Source organism: Echeneis naucrates, chromosome 8 (assembly GCF_900963305.1).
Source record: "Echeneis naucrates chromosome 8, fEcheNa1.1, whole genome shotgun sequence".
In the NCBI taxonomy this organism is placed as follows: Eukaryota; Metazoa; Chordata; class Actinopteri; order Carangiformes; family Echeneidae; genus Echeneis; species Echeneis naucrates.
In genome coordinates this window covers 1,140,266-1,163,102 of record NC_042518.1, presented here as the reverse complement: position 1 = coordinate 1,163,102, position 22,837 = coordinate 1,140,266, and the positions used below count along the sequence as shown (strand labels likewise).

Sequence of the window (22,837 nt, the reverse complement as noted above, 5' to 3'; positions counted from 1 at the left end):
GAGATATGCTGTGTGAAATTGGAAATGAAAATTGTTGCGTGGCGTTGTGCTGCGAGATTTGGAGAAAGATTCAGTAAGGCAGAGCACTTTACCCCCATCACCGTGCAAAGTCAATCTCCGCCTCCCGAGGTTTTAGGAAGAGTTTCGGGGGCGTCCTTAGGTAGTTAAAAGTGCATCGACGGCGGACGGGCTAGTGGGATGTGTAGATTAATGCGGTGGAAAGCCATCCCTCAAAGTGCTTAGAATAATTAGAGTCAGGCTTCCAACAGAATGGGCATGTCACTGGAGGAAATTGTATTTTTATTTACTGTGTCGGGTCTCCCCTGGCCTCTCCTGCGCTCCGTCTCTGCCTCTCTCCATTTGTACAGCAGTGGCGGCGGCGGCGCTCGGTATTCAGGAGCAGGAGCGTTTCTCAAAGTGTCTTAAAGATGCTGTCAGCGCGCCATGATGCATCTCTGGGATTTGTATCGCTGCAATTCCACATGTGGCCGCGCACGCATTGGTATTCAGCGCAGGGATTTCGCATTCGGGAGTGGATCCAAGTTCTGGAGGCGTGCGTGCATAGTCACACGACCAATCAGGAGCTGCGCAGAGCCGCCTCATTAGCATGTGTTTGAACTCTGAGGGAGTTCTTGGGTTTTTTGTTCTTTTGGTTTCCTGCAGTGGTTGAATTTTGAGGATTATACGAGTATTTCCATGTTTTGGCTCCTTGGTACTCGTTCTTCATCGAATTCTTCACTCCGCCACAATAATCCCACAGCACTGACCGCTGACTTCCCTCCGTCATAAATCATCATGCTGCGCTGCAGCTATAAACGGCATTTTGGAGTAAATTTGGAATTCATTTGTCGTGTAAACGTGATCACCGTAAGAGTCACGGTGCTGCAGAGACACAGAGATGTAACAGAACCGTAAATGCAACATGATGGGTTTTTTTTTTTTTGCATATCACGCAGCTTTTCTGCTCATCAGCATCAAAAAAATGTTTGAGCTCCTTTGATTCAAGATTGACAACGCAACCTCATCTTTGGATGGAAGCATCCAAAGATGAGGGGAAGTGAGGAGTGTGGTTTGGAGGGGAGGGGCGGTTCGACTCTTTATAGGCTCTTTATAGTGTCAGATGATGAAATAACATCCCATAGTTTTCATTTAATGAGCATTGATTGCGCACTGATTTTGAAGAAAACATCATTAATTTGGATTATTTCAAAATTTATCTGCAGAAGATGAGAAACCATCCGAACAGTGCGAGATAAAACATCACCTTTCAAAATAAGACGTGTATTTACAGGTAGCTGTTCATAAATGCCTTTTACTTACAGGATGTGTGTGTGTGTGTGTGTGTGTGTGTGTGTCTGTCTGTGTGCACACACACAGTGTAAAGGCATTTTCCATCTCGGTGGCGGTGGACGCCGGTGGACAGGAGGAGGGCCATTGATAAATTGATCACAGTGAAATTGTGGAGTACTGAGACATGCTCTAAATCCCTCCCCCATCAGCACACATCCCACACGCAGACACACACACACACACACACACACACACACACCACAGCTCCTGCATCAATTATTGTGGATTGCGTGGTTGACAGAGTGTAAACCAGGTGCCAGCCCTCAATCCAATTAAAGAGATTTAATTGGAGAAAATAAATGGAGTGTGTCCACAAAGTGCAGGTCTCCCCACTTTTGTTGTTGTTGTTGTTGTTTTTGTTTTTTTGTTTTTTTTACCTTTTTGGAAAGTGAGGTTTTGTTTATGAGAGACCGATTGAATCTAATAAAGCCTCAAGGCTGTTGCTTTTCCCAAACTAGCTTACTCCACAGGTCAGTAATGCAAACAATCCAATTTCTCCCGTCTGAGAGCCGTACTGGCATGTAGAAATGGGATTATTATCTAAAATGCGCCCAGCAGGTGTTTCTGTGATACAGTGTAATTTTAGGAGGGCGATAGCATTTCACGTGGCCGGGGCCTAAAACCTCCCAGAGGTGCTTTTAAAAGGAACATCTAACAAATAACTTGGCAAATGTGCCACTCTGGCCTGTTAGCATTATCACCGCAGAACAGGCTTCATAATGTGTGTGTTGGGGGGGGGGGCTGCTTCCTGTGTGTCGTCGGGCCATTGGGCGTCACCGTCACAGTTTGAAGGAGGTGGTCGGGGTAAGAGGACTGTTTTCTACAGCAGCTCCTTCCCACCCAAATCTGTCCCGGGGGGTATAAGAGTGTGTGTTCATCCCCATCAGCGCCACCCCCCGCCCTCCGTGTCGCCACCAACACCGCCACCCTTCGACTCCCTTGCAAGGGACAGGCATGCATAATTCAGGATTGTTATCTGTCGGCTGCTAACCCCCCTCAGCCCCTCCCCCCACCACGTACACGCAGATCTGCAATGAAAAAGTCTGACTGCACATCAATGATTCACCAGACAGTCCCCCCCCCCCACACACATCCCCCACCTCCTCTCTGTTGAGGGAATCGTATGAAGCAGACAGGGACTCCACAAGCATGCAACTTCCTATAATTGGAATGAAAAAAAATGTCGGGGGCGAAGGCGGCGGCGGGGGGGTGATGCTGTATCAGGAATCTGGTGAGAGCAGCATAGGCGTTCAAACAGCCATTCAGCAGTGTCAACCAGCAGATGTGCGAACAGTGCCCCCCCCACCACCACCACCAGTCGTTAGCCACAGGAAGAAAGACTCAGGATGGGGGGGGGGCGACGCCAAGAGGGTTTAAACACTTCAGAGTTTGGATTCATCTCCGTGAAGAAGACAAGATTTTAACTGTCTGAAATGCAGAAGCTCTCTGGGACCAGAGACGGTTTCCTTCGCCTCCCTGAGAAATCCCTCCGAGCTTCCTGCTGCGAGCGTCTCCGCTTCCCCGGGTAACCCCTTCCTCTTTATCCCCCCAACTTCCCATCCTCCTCCCATCTCCCTCCCTCCCGCTCGCTCTCTATCGCTGCACTTACCTTTTTGTTTCTTTAAACATCACAGGAGCAAATCAGCAGACACGCGATCGTACAAGTTTTCTCAAGCTTTCAAGAATTACCACCATTTCATCACAGATAATCACAGTTAATAACCCTTCTCATTAAGGAGACGAGAATCACGGGTCATTAATATTGTTAATATCTTCTCCCTTTCCTTCTCTTCTATCTCTCTTATTCCCCCTCTCTGCGTGCCAGAGGGAGCGGAAACAAAAGGACGACTAAAAAAGAGCTTAGTGTGACAGTGATTAACCGATCGGGGTAGATGGACTGTGATGAATCAAAGTTATCTCTCAAATCTTAATAACTGGAATTAGCCCCTGATTAGATGAGCTTTGGCTACAGCAGGGAGCAGTCTGCATTTTCACTTCAAAGAATCCCGCCCATGGAAACCTGTCCCTCCCTCCACTGCAGAGCAGAGACAGAAAAAAGAGAGGCCGACGGAAATCGGGCCGATAGATTATAAAAGGAGTCACCAGAGAGAACGTGAGCGGCGTCGTTGCACCTGAATTCGCTCCCTTCTCCGTTTATCTCCCCCTTTCACTTTCCCTTTTTCTTTTTTTTTCTCCCAGCGACGTGCTCGCGGTCCGGTGGGAGGTGTCAGAGTCTCTGGGACGGGGTCATAATGAGAGTGGCACTCTCCTTCATTTGCATATGTTTGCCATTGTCACAGCGGTCAAGGAATGTCATGTCGAGATTCCTGCATGCTTAAATAATGGCGTTTTGTCCCCATGAGGAACTCTGGCCCCTGAAACGTAACCCCAGCGTGCACCGGGCGGGGGAAAAAAAGGACTTGAATTAACATGACAATCAGCTGACTCTAAAACAAATGTTGGCATTTTTATCCCCCTGTAGGATTACAGAGGACTCATCTGTAATCCGAGGAGCAGCACGCTGGCATGACGCCGCCGCCGCCATGGAATTGATTTACGGGTTTATATGACCAGAATGGCAGAACGTCCCACTGTTCAGTGTTTCTCCGACTTTACCGCCGTGATTGATCGCAGTCTGGATGAAGTGGGAGGAAGTGTAGATGCTTCCAAAAACTAAAATCTCTTCATTCTTTTAGAGCGTTGCTGCTCTTAAACTGCAGAATCAGCTGATCTGTCCAATCTGAAACTGACTTCAGTCCGACTCTCTGATTCCTTCTGTGTGTTTATCCGTCCATTCTCATCCTCCATCTTTGATAGTGGTCACCTCTCTATGTCGGACGCTCCTATTGGCTCCGCTGGGTGATGTCACAGCCAATCAGAGAGTCTCTGGATCAGTGCTGAATGTTTCTGAGTTTATTGTGTTGACAGAAGCAAGACAATGAGCCGATTTTTCATCATGAATGAGCAGAACTCATGAACACGAGAGGAACTTTCTGTGTTCAGATTCTCTTTGGTCATTTGTTTGTTTGTTTGTTTGTTTGTTTGTTTCCCCATTGCAGCTTTTACTGAGTGACATTGTAATTAGCTGAAGTTAAACTGACACCTTTAAAAGGAGAAACAGAGGAGTGAGGAAATTCAGAAGCCTTAATGCGAATTTAAAACGGTTAGTAAAAAAGTGTCAATATCACTTTGTTCCAATAACTTTAAAAAACTTTAAAAAAAGAAATTTAAAAAAGTAAATATGGATGAAAAGTTTTGGTGATGGGGTCAAAGCAGCACGGTGTCTGTTCTCACTAATAAATGGAGTCTTAGCACCAAAACTGGATGCATCCCACAAGTTAATCCAAATTTTGACACCCAGTCTGGAGTAATTAGTCCCAGATGTAAATATCTGTTATGCAACAAAAGAGGCAACAGCACTGAAACAGACAATTATCTCCTCTTATGGCATTGGCAAAACGCTTTGAGTCAAACCATGTGTAACTGATGGCTTTTTCACAGGGCCTCTAGGCTGTTTGTTTATTTATATATTTATTTCCTGCGTTATTTTGTTTTTTTTCCTATTTTAACTGCGTAGTGCCGGAGCTGAGACAGACAGGTTCATTACATGTCACCGGAGTTCAAAGTGATCCTCTGTCTACTCTGTTTATTAAGTGGCGCTGCAGCGTCTCAGAGGTATAGTAACACTTGCAAGTTGCAGCGCTAAGAGCAGTCCCGGGCTCGGCGCGCTGGCGCCTCCGCCGCGGCTTAATGAAGAAATCAGCAAGGGATTGAGGAAAATGAACCCTCTTTCTAATACCTCCATCCGAGGAACGTGGAGTAAATAAGTGCTCCCAATAACAAGGAAAAATCACGTTAGAGGGGATGAAACATATGTGACATGTGAAAACGATTAAGCCTCTCGGAAAGAAAAAAAGAAAAGAGCGGCATACGCGCAAGAAATCTAAATTGACTTGGACCCCGAGCGAAGACACAGAGTGTTTATTTTCACGAATTGATTTTCCCACAAATGAGGTGGAAAAATGGAAAGATGGGAGTTTGTGAGGGAGGAAATGTGAGACAAAACAATAAGCCCCTCTCCCCAGCCGATTCAAAATCATAAACCTGCCGTAGCGGTGCGAAGGGCCGGCGTTCGGTTCAGGTGCAGCCTCTCTCTCTCTCCCAGCGCCGGAGAGCGGAATATGATCCTCGTCATGAGAAACGGAGCTGAAGGTGTTTTGTCTTTGCTGTTGTTTACCTCCTCTGAGCTCCTCTTCTCCCGCTCACCTTGGATTTGCTGTGTGGCATGTGGTTGTAATTAACACATGCTGCAGCCTCTGGTGTGTGTTAACAGAGAGAGCCGGAGTTAGATCATGTGGCTCACCTAATTAAAATGGACCCGGCTAGACAGCTTTTTATTTATGCGCCTTCAAGACAAAATGAATGCCAGTTGCCTGTGGAAATCATCTCAGGCCGTCTTTTCTCCTGTCTGTGCGCGAGGCTACAATTAACCGAGCATCAGCAGCCGGGCCGGGGACAACAAGGAGCTTTCATGCAGCTGGCTGAAAAGCACTCAGTGTTTCGTTTGTGTTGCATCAACTGATTGCCGTACATCGGCCTCCGCTGAGCTGCATTACGCTTTTCACTATAAACTCTTCTCGGGTTTGCGGCGTGACGGCCCAGCGGGACTTGTCACAAGTTTGCCACCATAACTGACAGGCAGTCATTAAAACCAAATGAGCATTGTTCTGGAGAGGAACACTCAGCGCACGATGCTTTGGATGAGACCAGAACAATTTTCAGCCACTGAAAGGCCGAAGATTCACTTTAAAAATGTTATGTCATCTGTAATCCGACAAATCAAGTCGCTTGTGTGCATTTTCCAAGAAAGGGATGAGACAGCGGTGCTTTATGTGAAGCCCACATTAAACTATTTATGCTGTTTGGATTATGCTTAAAAAAAAAAAAAACTCGGCAGAGCCGTTCATAAATCAGTTTGAATTGCTTAGTGTATAGAATCAGGGGGAGCGTTTCATGCTTCAGACTATTAGTGTCATACAGTGGGAGCCATGTAAAGTAGTAAGGCCTTGGCTGAAAAATGATCGGAGCAGCATGTGACGGCGCCGCAGCCATAAAGCTGCCCACTCCATCACGGCTCCTATGGCCGAGATTGATCAGCCCGCTCCCATTTGAGTGATTTCCCTCCGGATTCGATGCAGCGCAATTAGTTGCATGCCGTATTTTGCTTTTGCGCCGCTCTTTGACCCTCCATCTCACACAGGAGTCAGCGCAGCACTCTGCCGATATGAGTTCCTCCTAACGGCTCCCGTATTTGGAGTACCAACGCTGCTAAAGAGGATCACAGATCGCTGGCGAGCGGCCAAGTCTTTGTACCTGCTGAGATGGAATATGGTCACGACCATCCACATCGGGGTTAGCACCAGCGGAGGTCTGTCTGTCTCTCTCTCTGGGAGTTTCTCTCAGACTCTCACACGGCCTCCCCAACCTCTCCGGCTCCTGACGCTGACTGTAAAAACAAAAACTCTGCCGCAAAAAGTGATCTCCTTAAGTAAGGGTTTCCAATCCAATTTTACGCAGGCAGAGTGCTTAAGATTAGAGATAGCGTTTTTTATTGTGCTCTTCAGTAATAGGAGCAGAAGAGGTGAAAGGAGAGGCAGAGCGAAGGAGGGAAAGAGGAATGGAAAGGATGAGAGATCGATAAAAGCTGCTCTCACTGGTTGCCTTTATTCTTCGTCGTCATGTCAGTGGAGATGAGGTTTAGGTGGCTTGTGGCGGCAGGCCACATGGGAGGAGGGTGGACGGTGGATGGGGGGTATTAAAGTGCTGCAGAGGGACCTGTTCTTTCCCCATAAACAGGCCTGCAGGTAGAGACACGCTCACCAGGATCCCGATATAAACTGCCGCCGTAATGAACAGCAATCTCTCTCGGTGGAATGAGATGTGCTGTGCACCTGACTGGGTCGGCTTTTTTCATCAGGCGCCACGGATTATCCTGACCACGGCGAGGGGGGGGGGAGAATAAAAAAAGGGTGCACGGTTGCACTGGGATGTGCACGGCGCCGCTGATTTGCATGGGCCTTTTTTCTTCTCCAAGTTCATTTCCAGTTGAATAACTCGTTTGTCACATACATCAGAGGAAGGCGAAGATCATACGAGAGCCAGTGATACTTTGTGATTCACTAATGAGGCCTGTACTCTCCGCCTCCTTGCATTTGCCTCGCTGCCCTTTGAAACACAGCAGCATGGCGCTACAACTCTTCAGTACTTTTCTTCCTCTGACGCCGAGCTCCAGGGCTGTTATCCCGTTTGTGCGTCCGTGTGTCCTGCGAGTGTAACGAGGTGGATTCTGACCAGAGCGCACGCGGATACTCCGAGGCAGATGACGACTTAGCAAGTTTAGTAGAACATGTCGTGACTAATGCAGAACTAAAGGCATGAAGATGAAACAGATGAGCGAACAGTGCTGCTAGTGAGCAAAGTCAATAAAATGTTGGTTTCCCCAAATAAACAGCCGAAGAAAAGAGCAAACAAGGAGCAGAAACACAAACGATCCCAACTATTCGGTTCATAATTCAGACATCATGTCTGAGGTTTGTTATTTAACGCCATCGTGATCTGACATCCTGTCTATATGTGATGAGAGAAAACGGTGCGTTATAGACGCTCCTGTCTCTCTGAGCAGCTGATGAGGAGCTTTGGATCTAACTGTCAGTATCCTGGCTCCTCAGAACTGGAATACAGATTCTGACACTTACATGACGCAGTTTTCCCGATCATAACCTCATTATTATATAATCGCACTCCTGAGCAAATCCTTAAAAACACTGAGAGGACCACGGGCGTTCAGTCTCGACTGTGACTAACTGAAAGATCCAAACGGGAGCTTTGATCTCCTCCACGACAGGACCGGCATTTGATGTAGATTCGAACGCAGCGCCTTCTCGTTTCCGGGCTGCTGAGTTCTGGTTTCCGTCGGGTTTACCTGCCCGGCCGGTTCAAAGGAGGACACAGAATCTGGTGGTATTTTCAGCTGTCATACCGGGAAGTGCATCTTTTTTTAGGTAACCAGCCCCATTCTCCTCTAAAATGGGTGCTTAGAAGTTGAAAATTGCCAACATCAAGAGCTTCCTTGAATTAGAATGCCCCGTTATATAATGCTATGACTGGAGGGAGAGGAAAAGTAGAGCACAGGGGTAGAGATTAAAAAAGTTTCTGCATAAAAAGAGAGAGAGAGAGGGGGGAGGGGAGATCAGCATGAAAGGGAGAAAGGGGGGAGGAGGGACTGAGGGAGAGACAGAGAAGCTGGAGATGTGTTATAATGAAAAAGAGAAGGGGGGGTGGATTAGGTCAGGCAGGAGTGAGGGTCTGCTTCCTGAAGCCGGAGCAGCCTTCGGGTCCGGTCAGCCCCCCCCCCCCCCCCCCCCCACCTACCCATCTCAAGGCTTGGCGCTTTTTTTTTTTTTCCATTTAGATAATGGAGCATTTCCTTAATTGGCAGAGCACAGTTTATGCTGAGGTTTGTTTGCCAACACGTCAAGAGCAGAATTATTTCCACTACATTTACAGCACCGCGTTGCTCAGCTCTCTCATTAAAACCACACTCCTCCTGCCCAGATAGAGCGTTCTGTGGAAGTCTGCAGAAGGAGGCCAAACACCACAGCAGCAAAAAAAAAAAAAAAAGAGGAATAAAATACATTTATCTCCCATCTCACCATCCCCAGCCAGCTTGTAAAAGAAGAGACAGAAACTTCTCTATCTGTTTACTGTTATTGTTTTTCTCCAATAATAAACCTTTACTTCTGGCTGCCATCCGGTGCTTTTTTTTCTCCTCCTTCTTCTTTTATCAGAAGAGTTATGCGGTCGGCTCGCATGATCTGTATCTTTAAATTTGATTGAGGGTATTTGCAGGGGGTGTTATTGGATTTGGGTGTTATTGTCTCACCTTTTTCCCCTCCATGTTTTTAATGTAGGGATGGATATCCGCCACAGCAGCACTGATCTTACTGCTCTGCTCATTAGTCTGGATTTGCGGAGCCTGGTGCTTCCCAACAATAAGACACGCACTTCTGTAGTCCAGCCATTACCGAGTTTAACAATGTGCACCAGCCAGAAAAGTCCATTATTTCTGCAGCTCATCATCTCGAGCATCCACACGAGACAAAGGGTCTCTGAAACCGCTTCATTGAAAAGGGCGATCTATCATTTAGGCAGAGCCTCAAAAACGTGTGGTTGGATGATACACTGTGTGTTTCAGGAAGCACGTTTAAACAAGCCAGAGCACTTATTGTGGCTCCTGATGGAGATGTGAAGCACCAAAAAGTATTCCTAAAAAAGATGATTGAACAGCAGCTGCTGCGTTAACAGACCTGTCATTGAAATCAAAAGCCCTAATCAAAATGTTATCAATTAATTGATCTTTCCTCTTGTGCTTTGCCACAAGTGCAACTGAGAATCCCCCTGACTCTTGCCCCTCCAACGGCGAGCCACGCTCTACAACCTAAACTGTGTTCATTAGCCATGATCAAGGAATTTCCTAATCTGAGCTGAGACCTGATATGATCGCTGTTTCCCCGATTTAGTTGGTCTGCAGGACGAGTCTCCCCAGTCGCCGTCCGACGCCTGTTCTACAACTCCAGTAATGTGCTTTGACTTCAGCTCTAACAGCCGGGCCTGTTGTTGTGTTTTCCCCCCGCAGGGTAACCAAGAGGCCACTAACCCCCAAGAAGCGATGGCCCAGCCGTACACCCCGGCCCAGTACCCACCCCCCCCACAGAATGGCATCCCCGCAGAGTTCGCTGCGCCGCACCCGCTCCCGACGCAGGACTACACCGGGCAGAGCCGGGTTCCCGAGCACGCCATGACCCTCTACACGCCCACACAGACGCACAGCGAGCCGGCTGGCACTGACAACAGCACGCCCGCCATCACCGCCACCACGACCGCACCGGTCAGTGCCCTCCATCATCTGCAAACACTGTTCTCAGCAGACTGTCAGCAAGTAAAATACGTTCATACTATATTTTCTTCTGTTTCTTTGCATAATATTGTGTCAGATGAGATAAAGTGTGATGTTAAAGGTCCCACACTGAGCAACGAGAGCCGCTTTCAGGAACGTCATCATCTTCTCGAAATATTTTTCATTGGATCACTCAGCAAACAGTCAGTCAGTCAGAAGAGAGGCACAGTTTTTGGTTCTTTAAACCACAAACGTATCCTCTATTTGAAATCAGCCCTTCAAAATAAAACCCTGAAGAAGTGAATATAATAGTGGGACCTTTAATACTCAAAACTTTTTTAAAGGTGCTATTTCATTGATTTTTAGCATTAACCTGCCAAATTGTGATGTTGATGTGTTGATAGAAAAGTCTAACTGTATTGTAAAAGTGTTTGTTGCTGCTTGTTGCCCCCCCCCCCCCCCTCTGTGTCATTGAGCAAAGCTTTTGCCAACTTCAACTTTAGCAAGTCAGCTAACTTTCTATCTCGCTCCGTGACTGGAATTTAGATTTTAAACAATGAATTACTGCAAGCGAAGCCTGACAGATTAGTGCGTGTCACCGTAATATATATTTAGACTTTTAATTGTTTGAAAACTTGCGTGGACGTCAAGGTCCCGAACCCTGGCCACACATCGACCTCGTCACCCGCCAAGTCGTTTGTCCTTTTTTTATTTCAACGTTTTCTGCATTGTAAATACAAAAATGACCTTTCTTGGTGGATTAAAAAAAAAAAAAAGCGAGGGTTGAGAGCGAGAGCCAAACAGAGCGGGAGTCACAACGCTGCACATTAGTGAGCTCGGTCCTTGACGTTGGAGGTGAATTTGTTGATAAAATGAAAATGTGTTTCTGAAGAGCCATTCAAGACTCGGCTCGAGAAACACGTGAACCCGAGCAGTTTTTATTTATTTGCGAGGAGGAGATGTGATATGCTGTCACGGTTAAAGCAGTAAAAGAGATGCACTTTACAAGCTGCCAGAACCAAATCTGTAGGTGTGTCTGAATGTTTGGCGCTTTTCTGTAAACGTATGATTAATGCACCTGGACCTGATTTCACTCCATTTCGCCATCAGAGTGCACCTGAAAAGACCTGCAGAGGGGAAAACAAACGCTGGAATGCTGCTCTTTTAGTCCGGAAGTGGGTGAAATTTTGAATTGCACGTTCGTTTCATTCCTATGTGCAGATTCTCTTATATGAGATTCCTTGACCTGGGATTTACCTTCACACGAGGCAGATGTAGATAAAAGGGAGACTTAGCTCCAAAGTTGAGAGACACGTCTAGAAAGATGGATAATGCTGGCAGAGATGGAAAAGAAAAAAAAAACCTGAGACCTCGAGACCTTCTTTTCTCCGTTGGCATGAAAACACCTGCTGAGAGAGGTCACGGCGAGGCCGCGGCCCTCCTGAGAGAGATCTGGGTCACTCATAAAGAACGCCGTTAATAACTCCATTTTCCCAGACTCACAATTACCGTACGGCTCTGAACATTCGGCGGCAGGAAAGTGCTTATACGGCACAAGCGCAGCAATAGAGCCGCGCGGCGTATCATCATCATCGGCCTGTAATGTAGCAATGTTTGATTTGAAGATTTGTGTGACGCTCTCCAACTGCTCTGCTGTTATGAGGCGCACTTACAGTAATGGCTGACACACAGGCAAGTTTAAAGTGAGGAGAGACTTGGCAAGAGGTTCAGCCTCCTCCTCCTCCTCCTCCTCCTTCTTCTACTTCCCACTCATACACTCTCCATCTCTCACCGTCTCCGCTCCCCCTCCATTTCGCATTTGATTTCATTTCATCTGTTCACCCGCTGTGAAGAAAGGCCCAGAGATGGTGGCCGCCGAGAGATGAGAGCTCGCCGTGCCTTCCTTTTTGCTCCTCCTCTCTTGCTTTTCCTCCATCTTCATCCTCTGCATCCAAACTCTCTCTCTCTCTCGCTCTCTCACTTCCAGCCCAATTTTTTATTTATTTATTATTTTCCATTCCTTTTTTTCAGGGAGGACAGAGAGAGCAGATTAGTGGGGTGTAAACAGAGAGTGTAATCCTTGGGGGCCGCTGGTGTCGTGTCGCCCACCGCTGCGTCCCCCAGCTTTAATGACAGACCCAGCCTGTTTGCTCTGGGTGCCACAGACGGGCCCGGGTGCCTTTGATTAGGGCACCCTGCAGAAACACAGATTGAGGGAGCAGATCAGCTACTCCCCCCACCCTCCCTCGGCTGCACTCAGCTCCTCCACCCCACGACGACGCTTTACTCTGCACATCTTCTCGACTTAAAGACTTAAAAAGAGTCAAGAGAGAGTGAAATTCAGTGAAACGTATGGATTCTGTGTGAATTCCCTGCAGAGACTGGAGGGTGTGTATGTTTTAATGAGGCGCTGTTCGTTTCTCCTCTCTGTTTCTGCCTGTGTCTACCAGTCCCCCCCACCACCCTCACCCTCTACATCGACTATACTGGGAAGGTGGCGTTGTCCACAGCCAGACCTCTGGGACCTCGCTCTGTGCCATGTTCAAACAAGCTGACTTGAAAGCAGGCGACTTGAGGAAGAGAGGCAGCCCCCAACTTTTCTCCAAATCCTCAGAGATGAGGGTAGCAGAGGGCTGCCAGGAAGCTCTGCTGAAAAAAAACTCAGCTCGTTATCTGGCTCAGTTCAAATAGTCTGAGGTTTGGTTGAATTTCATGAGTAATCATTCTCTTTTCAGATAACAAATTAAGGCAGTGGCGTTAGGGCAGCACTCAATTCCAGATTTTTCACAGCCCGTGTCAGCGGCATGAAGACTTTCCAAAGGGTATTCTGGGGTACTGTGATAACATAGACACACACACACACGACCGCACGTGTGTGTGAATACACAAGGGCATGTTGAAAACATGAGCGAAACATCCGAGCACACACGCTCTCATCTCTCACGAGCTGCGTTTAAGGGATTGAGGGTGTCGCTTTCAGAGGCGGCGCTGATGGCAGCAAGCAGGACGCCATTAAAAGGGTCCGTCCATGCTATCTGCAATGTGGGAGGAGCAGCTAAGCCCCCCCACAAAAATCCCATTTCAAAGATGCTGTAGAGTGTGCCCTGACATAATCCCTGATAATTTAAAGGGTGCAGTTGGCATTGTTAGCTAGATACCCATTTTTCAAATTAAAGGTCCATAGTGTAACTCCGGTTTTATCTGAGGTGCTGATATCTATTTTAAGATATATTTGTGGTTTTAAGAAACGCTGTGTTGTGACATCACAAAGTAACGGAGGTCCTAATGAGTCAATAAATCTGGACCTGCTTTATAATCATCATCCAAAAAAACATGATGTGGATGTTACACATTATAGGACCTTTAAAATGATAAAATAAACTGAGAAGCCATGAATTAGAACACTTATTACAGCAGTGACAAATACAAATATACAGGCTGAACAAAGAAAAAGACTTTTGGTAAATAAAAACGATAAATAAATGTAGTTTTTATCGAAAGGGGAGGCATGGACTGTTTTTATGTGCAGATTAATCCACGTTTGGTGCTCTAGTGATTATTTGGGGCAGCAGGATGAAGTGTGTGTTGGTGTGTGAGTGGGTTTTCATGGTAATGAAGGAACATTCACAGAACGGCACAGATACATCAGTCCTTGTTAGTCGGACAGTCAGCGTGTCGTTGTTAGTTTGGTATTTAGATGGAATCCATCCAAACCGTATAAAATCAACAGATTCATCCCGTAAAGAAACTGCAGGTTTCACCACAGAAGCCCTGATCCTCAGCCAGAGTGCAGAGCAGACACAGCAGGACTGAGCCAACAGTGAGCGTGAAGTTTCAGCCTGACGGTGCTCCGACCTTTGACCTCTTTAATCATCGAACCAGATTTTGTTCATCTTCTGCAGCTTTGTGTCCGCCTAACGCCAACCAAGCGGACGCTGCGGGGAAATGGAACAGCACTTTTACAGCCTCTTATGCGCCTGAAATAACTCCTCTTTAAATCATTTCTGATTTACCCCCCCCCCCCCCCCAAGGCTGTCTCAGGTGATGGAGGGGCTGGTATTTGCAGCTTCTTTAGAAAAAGAAAACAAACAGCAGAGGACTTAGAGAAGGAAATAATGAATTAAAGCTCAGGCATTATAATTCTTGTGAGCAAAGATTCGGTACCCCCCCCCCCCCCCCGCCTTCTCCCTCTTTCTCAACCCTCACCCCCCCCCCCCCCCCCCCCCCCCCCATTTAATCGGATGTAATCTACCTGCTTGGCAGCATTCCAATCAGATAGTTTCAATTATGCTCTTGTAATGCCACTCTGTGAGGAGGGGGAAAGTGCTGAGCAGAGCACTTTGCAGGCGATTTGCAAATAACAGCAAGGGAGTCTTTTAGAGAAATGACTGAGCAGGAAGCCGGAGAGTTGCTGGAGTTGACAGCTCACTCTCCGGTTTGCTGGCTTTGGCGGTGACGATGAGTTTTGCATCCCGCCACCTCCTCCTCTTCCTCTTCCCCGTGACAGCAGCTGTCGGGACAGTAAAGTGCCACTGAAGGTGGCCTCCTATGGTAATATGGAGGTAATTATTTTCCACCATTTCACAAGCAGGCAGTCAGTTTGGAGCCTCGGGAGCGGCGCTCACAGGCAGGCTTCCCGTATCTCAGTGACACTCACAGTTATTGAGTTAGTAGGATGCAGTCTGAGGTGTTTGGGAATCAGCAATTCAGCATTTGTGTTCTCTGTATGTGTATTTGCCCTCCGTGTCAGCGCGCTGCCGGGCTGTCTGAGCGCGGAGTGAAAGTTAATCTGGATGTTTGCAAACACGCGACTGCGCCTGCTGTGATAAAAAGCCAGACGGACAGAGCTGGAGGACAGCGGCGCTCAGTAGTCTGGCAACATACGCTAAAGGTCGATAGTGTCATGTGTGACCGATGAAAAAGATTGACCCGCAGGGCTCTGGTACCTTGTCACCCTCCACGGTCCCAGCATCTGTCTGCAATGTGTCACCCCCAGGGCCCAACATGGCGACTCAGGCTATTAACCTCCAGCACGCGAGGACACGGCAGAGTTAAGACCCCTCCGCCCGCCTCTCTCTGTCACAAATCCACTCTTTGCTTGCCGGCCAGTCGGTCGGCCGGCTGCATTTCCCGCCTCCCGTGTCCTTCGCCACTTGTTAACCTCTGGTCCGGACGCCGTCAGGCCCCGGGGCGGGACTTCGGAAGCCACCGTCGCCGCTGCTGCCACCCTGCCCTACCTGGATGGCTGCAGGGGAGACAAAGTGGGACCTTGAATCAAACAACTGTCACTGTTAACAATGTATGTCACCGTCTCGGAATGGGCCATAAAAACCAAATAAATGACAGCCATTACAGTGGAGATTGTGATTATGATAATGAGAATAATAAAGGCGATCATCATTACGATCATGATGATAATGATAATACTGTGATGATGAATTATAATGAATAAATCCCTACCCCATTTCCTAAATGGTGGGAAATGTATCACTAAGAGAGGCCTGCAGCCATCCAACAGCCTCAGAGCAGTGTGAGGGTTATCAGTGTGTGTGTGTGTGTGTGTGTGTGTGTGTGTATACAGTGTGTTTGCCACGACTTCCCGGGAGACGTCGCAGTTTACATATCACGTTCAAACAGCTTCTGTGGCCGATACGTTTCGTGTTTCTCATCTGTGCGTCTTTATTTAGCCGCCGCAATCCTGACATCAGAGCTCATTTTTGTTTGTTGAAGCCTCCCCCCCCCCCCACAGGAAGGAAATGAGTTTGAGTGTCTGCGGTTCACTTCCTGTCTCCGTCAGGACTGAATGTTTCTGACATTCAGATTCACCTGCTCTCTGTTAACATTGGCTTTATTTACAGTTCGGGGGTTGCCAGATGTAAACGTACCAAACCTGGCACCCTTATGCCAAGAAGTCACTGCATCCTGTTGTTGTCCAACACAAACACAAACTTTCATTTCTAGATGTGTAGTTGTGTATTAATTAGTAAGATGCAGAACTGTTTGATGAAAATCAAACTTCAAAATAAAAGACTTAAGTGTAAAATATGGACCTTTTAATGTTTATACACGAGACTGATGTTGATTATGTGATTTAACTCTCTGACAGGAGGCAGATGAGCCTTCGAAAATGTTTCACCAAATAGTTTTTGTGTCTTAAAAGAGAGAAATGCTGTCAAACGCCATATGTTTTTTGCCCAGATGTGATGAGTGGAGCGGATAGACTTGTCCCACTGCAGAGCGCAGAAGAAAAGATAAACTACGCTGTTGACCAATGAGGTTTTTTCTACAGAAAATACATCAGAAAAAAGAAAACTGCTCCAAAAACAAGGTCCATCTAAACAGACAAGCCACCAGCACCCTCGGTGAAATCCATCACGGGTGTCACGCAGAGAAACAAGTGAATTTGTCATGGACATGAGACGCGTCATTTATATAGAAATGTCAGCATAGCATTCTCATAATGATGGAAACAACAGCGCTGAGGGCTCTTGGCCTCGCACTCTGATGCCTGTGTGCAAACGTCACCAATAATGTGTCTTTAGTCTAGACGTGTCAGGGCTCCGTGGGATCTATATCCACGCCTTTTTGTCAGCGCCTTCAATCTTCCCTGTTGCTCGAGAGCTAAGTGCAAGAGATTAATAAGTGGATTTGTAATGCACAACCTCAGGTTTGACACTATAAGTCATCGGCTGTTTATCGCTTTGCCTTTCTCGCCTGATTGAAAAATGGCAGGCGCTGAGTAAGTTAGTCAGTCAGGCCTCCTAACCCCCCCCCCCACTCCCCCACCCGTCAGGACCGGGAGGTACAGTATACTGTAGCAGCTAATGAGCAGCTTGTGTCTTTTTTCTGTGTTTTGTTTCCCTCCGGCAGACAGATGATGTGACGCAAACAGAGGGCTCTCAGCAGCTCCAGCTCCAGCACTCAGACTCTTCAGAGAAGCAGCAGCCCAAAAGGTTACATGTCTCCAACATTCCCTTCCGCTTCCGGGACCCCGACCTAAGGCAAATGTTTGGGGTGAGTACCGTTTATCGCAGCTCAGGTACGTTTGTCCTTTGAAAGAAAGTCATACGGTGACCAGACAGGTTGGAAACATGAAAATGTAAACATCCCCTTAAATGATCTGAAGGATATTTAAAGTGTTAGTCCACCTGAAATGATCCCAAACTTTCCCTGAGACAAAGAGCGTTTATTATTAACCTTCATGAAAAAAGCACACAGCGCAGGCCGTATATTTAATGAGCGTGGCCATGAAACTACGTCGTCAGGAAAAAAAGAAAAGAGCCCTGAGTTTTTCAGGGAAAGTCGAGAAAAACAGCCAGAAGCCTTCAGAGCTGCAGGCCAGACAGCAGATACACAACACATCACTGTAATGATCGTCTCCTGCTCAGATCTGAGTCCCCAGATAATTAATTACTCATTTCATGATTAGGAGTTAACTTAAGAGGAAGGAAATAAAGCAGCTTCATTGTCTCGGACTTCTTCTGTCTTCACGCTGGATTCACACACAGATTTCTCAACCTGGAAAAGCTTCTTTAATGCACGGTGTGTTTCTTCTGCTGCCTCGGACCATCACACACTCCAAACGATGACGAAAGGCGTCATTGGGCGACTTCATAAAACAGCACGGGATTATGGGAGCTGGTTTGTTGAGCGTTGGGGGTGAAGGCGGTTTTTATTCAGGCCGGTGCAGAGACTTCTTACTGTTTCTTGATTTAACTTTATATTTTAGTTTTGAAATTTGGCTGCACGTCAGGCCCTTGACGTAGGACCAGGTGACTTATAACGCTCCTTTCTTTATGTTGTTGGTGTTGAAGAGCCTTCCCTTAATGTGATGCCCAATTAAGGGTATAACTGATTGTATAATAATTGTATAATGATGATGAAAATTTTCATAATGATGTAATTATGAAAAACTATAAATAATTAAGAGCACCTGTCCGGTCCTGGATCAGTCTCTGAGCGGCTGAACAGCAGTTTGTTTCTTTGAGAAGTCCAGAGAATAAAATCCTTCATGTGCTGCAGATACAGAGCTGAAAAAGCAAAAAGAGGATCTGAGTCACTGGACTTCGAACCGAGCCTCAGAACTTTCCCGACACCGAGCAGCTGATCGGTCCTGATCAGCAGGCCGGCAGTCGCATCACATATCGTCAGAGCAGAGGTCCTCCACACAGACTCTCCTTTTCTTTCTCTCCGTCTCTCCCAATTAATGAGGCGATGAATATTTCAACAGCTCACCCCGGTGTCTCACAAAAGCCTCAATAAGAATTGAACCAAACATCTCAAATTCAATAACGATAATGGATCTGAATGGAGACGATGGCCAAAAATGTACTTTAAATGTTATGTGCTAATTGGCCCATTAGAACCCGGAGGCGTTAATTCTCATCGTTATGAAGACAACATCCAGCTGATGATATTAATTACAGCCCTGGCTGTGGCTTTATAAATCGCAGACAACATGGCTGCACCCCCCACCATTCTTTTTGCTCTCTGATTGTTGGCTTTATTGTTCCCAGCTCTGGTGCAGGTCGTGCGGAATCCAAATCGCTTCAGTAATTAGCTCGGAGGCTTTGTGTGCCTGGCCCGCCGCATGCAGATATACGATACAAAATTGATCACAGCCCACCCAGTCCCCCTCAATCAACCTCCTCACCCACGTGTTGCCCACTCCTTCCTGTTACATGCCTCCCTCCCTCCCTCCCTCCCTCCTCTCCTTGCTTCCTTCCCTTCTTGGTGGTTGGCAGAGCAGAGGATTGTGGGATTGATTGTCTTGGGCAGTGTTTGGCAAGCAGATATCTGGTGTGCTCCACCCTCTGACATGGCCTCCACAAAGGGCCTTTGTGTGATCAGCGTGTGGAAAGCTTCATCCCTCCAGCTCTAATGGCTTCTGGGGCGCCACCGGCTCAATACGCCATTACTGTTACGCATGAGTGAAACCCCACAGACATGCAAGGCGGGAAGACAGAGGAGGAGGAGTGTGGAGGTGCTTGCACACAAGAGAAGTCAATCTGCCCCCAAGCTGGTGACGCCATGCAGTTTTTAAGTCGCAGCAAAAGGCGTCGTAGCCGGCGCCTCCCAAATAAGAAGGGAGGGCCTGAGACTCGCCCTGCATGCCGCAGAGAGGCGGGTGGAGGAACCTGTGAGCCTTTAACGAGGCGCCAAATGAAGGGCTCATTAGGACGACCACAGCGGACCTTAATCAGTAATTAGAAACTGTGATCTCTGAGCACTACTGTGTGTGTGCGCGTGTGTGCGAGCCTGTAAGTGTTAGCAGGTCTTGTGCAGCGCCCATGCTGAGCTACTTGAGGTTGTCCTCGTTTGTGCGGCTGGTGCACTCTCTCTTGGTGCATGGAAAGGCTCACTCAGCATTTGCCTGAGCAATCAGGACCTGAACCCCACCCCCCCGCCCTGCCGTCACAATGACTGCTGGGCCCGAACCTGCTCCACAGTGGCACGCTGCTGTTTGACTACAGAAGGCTGCTGCAGCGTAATCACGAGTTTCTGAAGAGCTTAAAGACGTTCGACCTAATCAAAGGTGGAGGCTCAGTGGCCTTGATCTTGTTTGTTGCTTCAGCACACAGGGAGGGTGGGTGGAGCGGGAGTGGGGGGGGGGGCTGAAAGAACAGGACAAACTGGGCATCATCATTTCTCTCCCCTTTCTTTTCTTTTTTTTTTTTTTTTTTGTTTTTGTTTTAGCTTCTTAACTGCAAGTCATGGTACTTTCTCTCTGTATGCATCCACTGCAGTTTCAGGCTGCTGGTTTCTGCAGCCATATCTCAGATGTAGCGGCTTTAATCCGAAAATATGAATGAGATAAAACGTGCAAAACCAGCAGTGTGGCTTTAGCTGTTTTGATTTTTATTGTCATATTGATATGGAGTTTTTTTTTTTTTTGCAGTCTGTGGACGCATGGATCCGACTGCAGCCTCTTTAATGATGTCAGTTTCTCCCTTGCCTTCCCTCTGGAGACTCCTCCCATTGAAGCTATTGTTTATCGGTGCTGCTGATGCAGCTGTTTCTATATGTGTGTGTGTGTGTGTGAGAGAGAGAGAGAGGGAGTGGGTGGGAATAGAAGTGCATGAGATCACTGGTGAGCAGCGAGCAGTCCCCAGCGCCATGTGGAAATCCACGAAGACGACTTCCTCTGAAACTAATTAATCGACGCCACAAACCCATTACGCTCGGTTAAAACAATTAGCATCTGCACATTGCATGGGGGAAGCATTGTCATCTCGGGCGAGAACGGGGCACCACGCTGGGATATAAATGCCTCTGTGTGTGTGTGTGATGGAGCCGATGCCTCCCATTGAAATCAGTGGAGCTGAGAGCCATATGAGGCAGATGTGTGGATGGGAATCTATGGAACAGACGTATAGGGGAGGAGCTGCCCCCTGCTGAGGCAGAGTAGCTTTTTGAAAAACGAACTCTTTTTGAACTTGGAGCGATGCGGCACAGTGTTGGGCGTTCAGGTGGGGGGGGGGGGCATATGTTTTCCACTAACCCGCAAACCCTCAGCTCCTCCAGCCTGAGCCAGATAATAGCCAGCTCCTCCTAACCCCTATTAGTGGCGATCCATCCATTCCCATCGAGCGTCGACCACATGGAAGGCCCATTTCTTCCCCGTCGTGCCGGAATGAAGGCGACGCGGACCGCTTGACGGGGTAATTACTTTTAATGAAATAATACGGCCATTGTAGACAGCAATTAAAAGTCGCTCTCACTTCACTCATTAGAGGAACTTACAGTTTACTTTCATTCCTCTGTTTTCTAATGATCCGAAGGCAGGCCCGTTAAATCGAAAGGCTAGAGCATGTTAACCCCCGGGGACTGGCCCTTAGGTCCTGTTGACTGTGAGAGCACACAAACAAAGAGGAAGAGAGAATTAACAATAGAAGAGATGGAGAGAGAAGAAAAGGACAGAAAGGTACAGTCAGACACACTCTCCCCGGGTCATCGACTCCGGACCACATCAGCTTCCTCCCCTTCTCTGCTGCTGTTAAAACAAGCAAACAGACAGGCGTCAGAAATGCAGTTTTAATAGCTCCTGTGATCTGGTTTCCTGTGGTATTGATGGAAATACACCAGTGCATTAAAGCAACGACCATATAGCACGCCATCGAGCTTCAAAACGTGTTTGCCGAGCTAACAAATGCAAATTGACAACCATTTCCTCACAAAAGTAACATTTCCATATTGTCTTAATGGTTTCTCTTTTTTTCCAGTCCTTCTCATGAATCCACAGCCAATGAGGCTTTCTAACTCCATCTCTGCCCCGCTCTTCTCTTTCTCTTTTCTCTCTGCAGCAATTTGGAAAGATTTTAGATGTGGAGATTATCTTTAATGAGCGAGGATCCAAGGTAAGTGAACTAGAACACCAGCTGCTTCATTACCATGTACTTCTTCTGTTTCCTAATGATGGCATTAGTGTGGTGTGTACATTGGCTGAGAGTAGTGGTCTCTAAGCCCGGTCCTGGAGAGCCGTATCCACCGTGCCTCTCTTTCTCGCGCTCCCTCCCTCCCTTTTGTTTTTGTTGTTGCAGCTCTAACCCGAGTTGTGAATCATTAGCCCTGTCAATCAATTCATTATTGAGCTGTTTCACAATTCACTTAATCCACAAACAGGCTGCAGGTCCTGCAGTTTATGGAATTGTTACCACTTATTCAGGCACCTGGTCCTGTTTGAAGCTCAGGTGTTGATTAAAATCATTCCTTCAGGTTTTAGGATTTGAAATATCATTCAGGATAACAATAATAGTGTCGTTTGGATGCCAACGAGACTCTTCTTATATTTGAAGCTGTGGACAAACGGAACATCGTCTCTTTGCTAAATGGACGTTTTTGCACATTTACTGAAGGCCCACATCCAAGCTAATTTACTTAATGGTGTTAAAGGAGCCAGTGAAAAGGATGAGGTTGGCATTATTCTATCATTTTCTTATTGCCAACAAATCCCAACCATCAGTGCCTACCTTTTTTTTTTTTTTTTAAGAGAGCTGAGAGCTCCTCTCCATCTGTGGCTCTCAGCCTCCAGAAGCCATTGTTTCCCATTGAAGATGTAAATCTTACAAACTGGGTCAGAGGTTTAAAAAAGAAAAAAGGCTCAGTGTTTCCCCAAAATAGCTGCTCACTGTCTAAATAGTGGTGCCGTTGTTGTGGACTATTGTCTGCGGTGGATTAATACACATTAGGTGCTCCGGTGTGTAATTCCAGCAGCAGGATGGACCGTATGGGGGATTGTGGGAGTCAAAATAAACGACAGTGTGTCTGTGTGTGTTCATGGTAATGAAAGGAAATGTCACCCAGTGCAACAGTGAGGCTCACTGATGTCTTTTTAATACTTTTTGGACAACAGCGGAGCTCTCCGGCGCCGAGGAGCTCCGGCTTTACACACAGCACACATTTGTTGACGTTAATAAAATATAGAATATGAACAGGAGGATTCTTTTAGGCGAACAGAAAAGCTCGTTTCACCTCTGAGAACCTGAGGGCTTTGGGGCTTATGTGACCAACTAAACCGGGGGGGTCGGTCGT

At 47.2% G+C, this 22,837-nt stretch overlaps 1 protein-coding gene across 2 annotated transcripts in view; it reads left to right on the top strand.

Moving 5' to 3' along the window:
- LOC115047139 (RNA binding protein fox-1 homolog 3-like) overlaps window positions 1-22,837 on the top strand; it is a 176,624-nt gene that overhangs the window by 137,839 nt on the left and 15,948 nt on the right. For both annotated transcript variants that reach the window (XM_029507881.1, XM_029507883.1), the window contains 3 exons: window positions 10,046-10,297; window positions 17,177-17,320; window positions 21,610-21,663. In XM_029507881.1, the coding sequence (XP_029363741.1) occupies window positions 10,046-10,297; window positions 17,177-17,320; window positions 21,610-21,663 (450 nt within the window). The remainder of the gene's footprint in view (window positions 1-10,045; window positions 10,298-17,176; window positions 17,321-21,609; window positions 21,664-22,837) is intronic.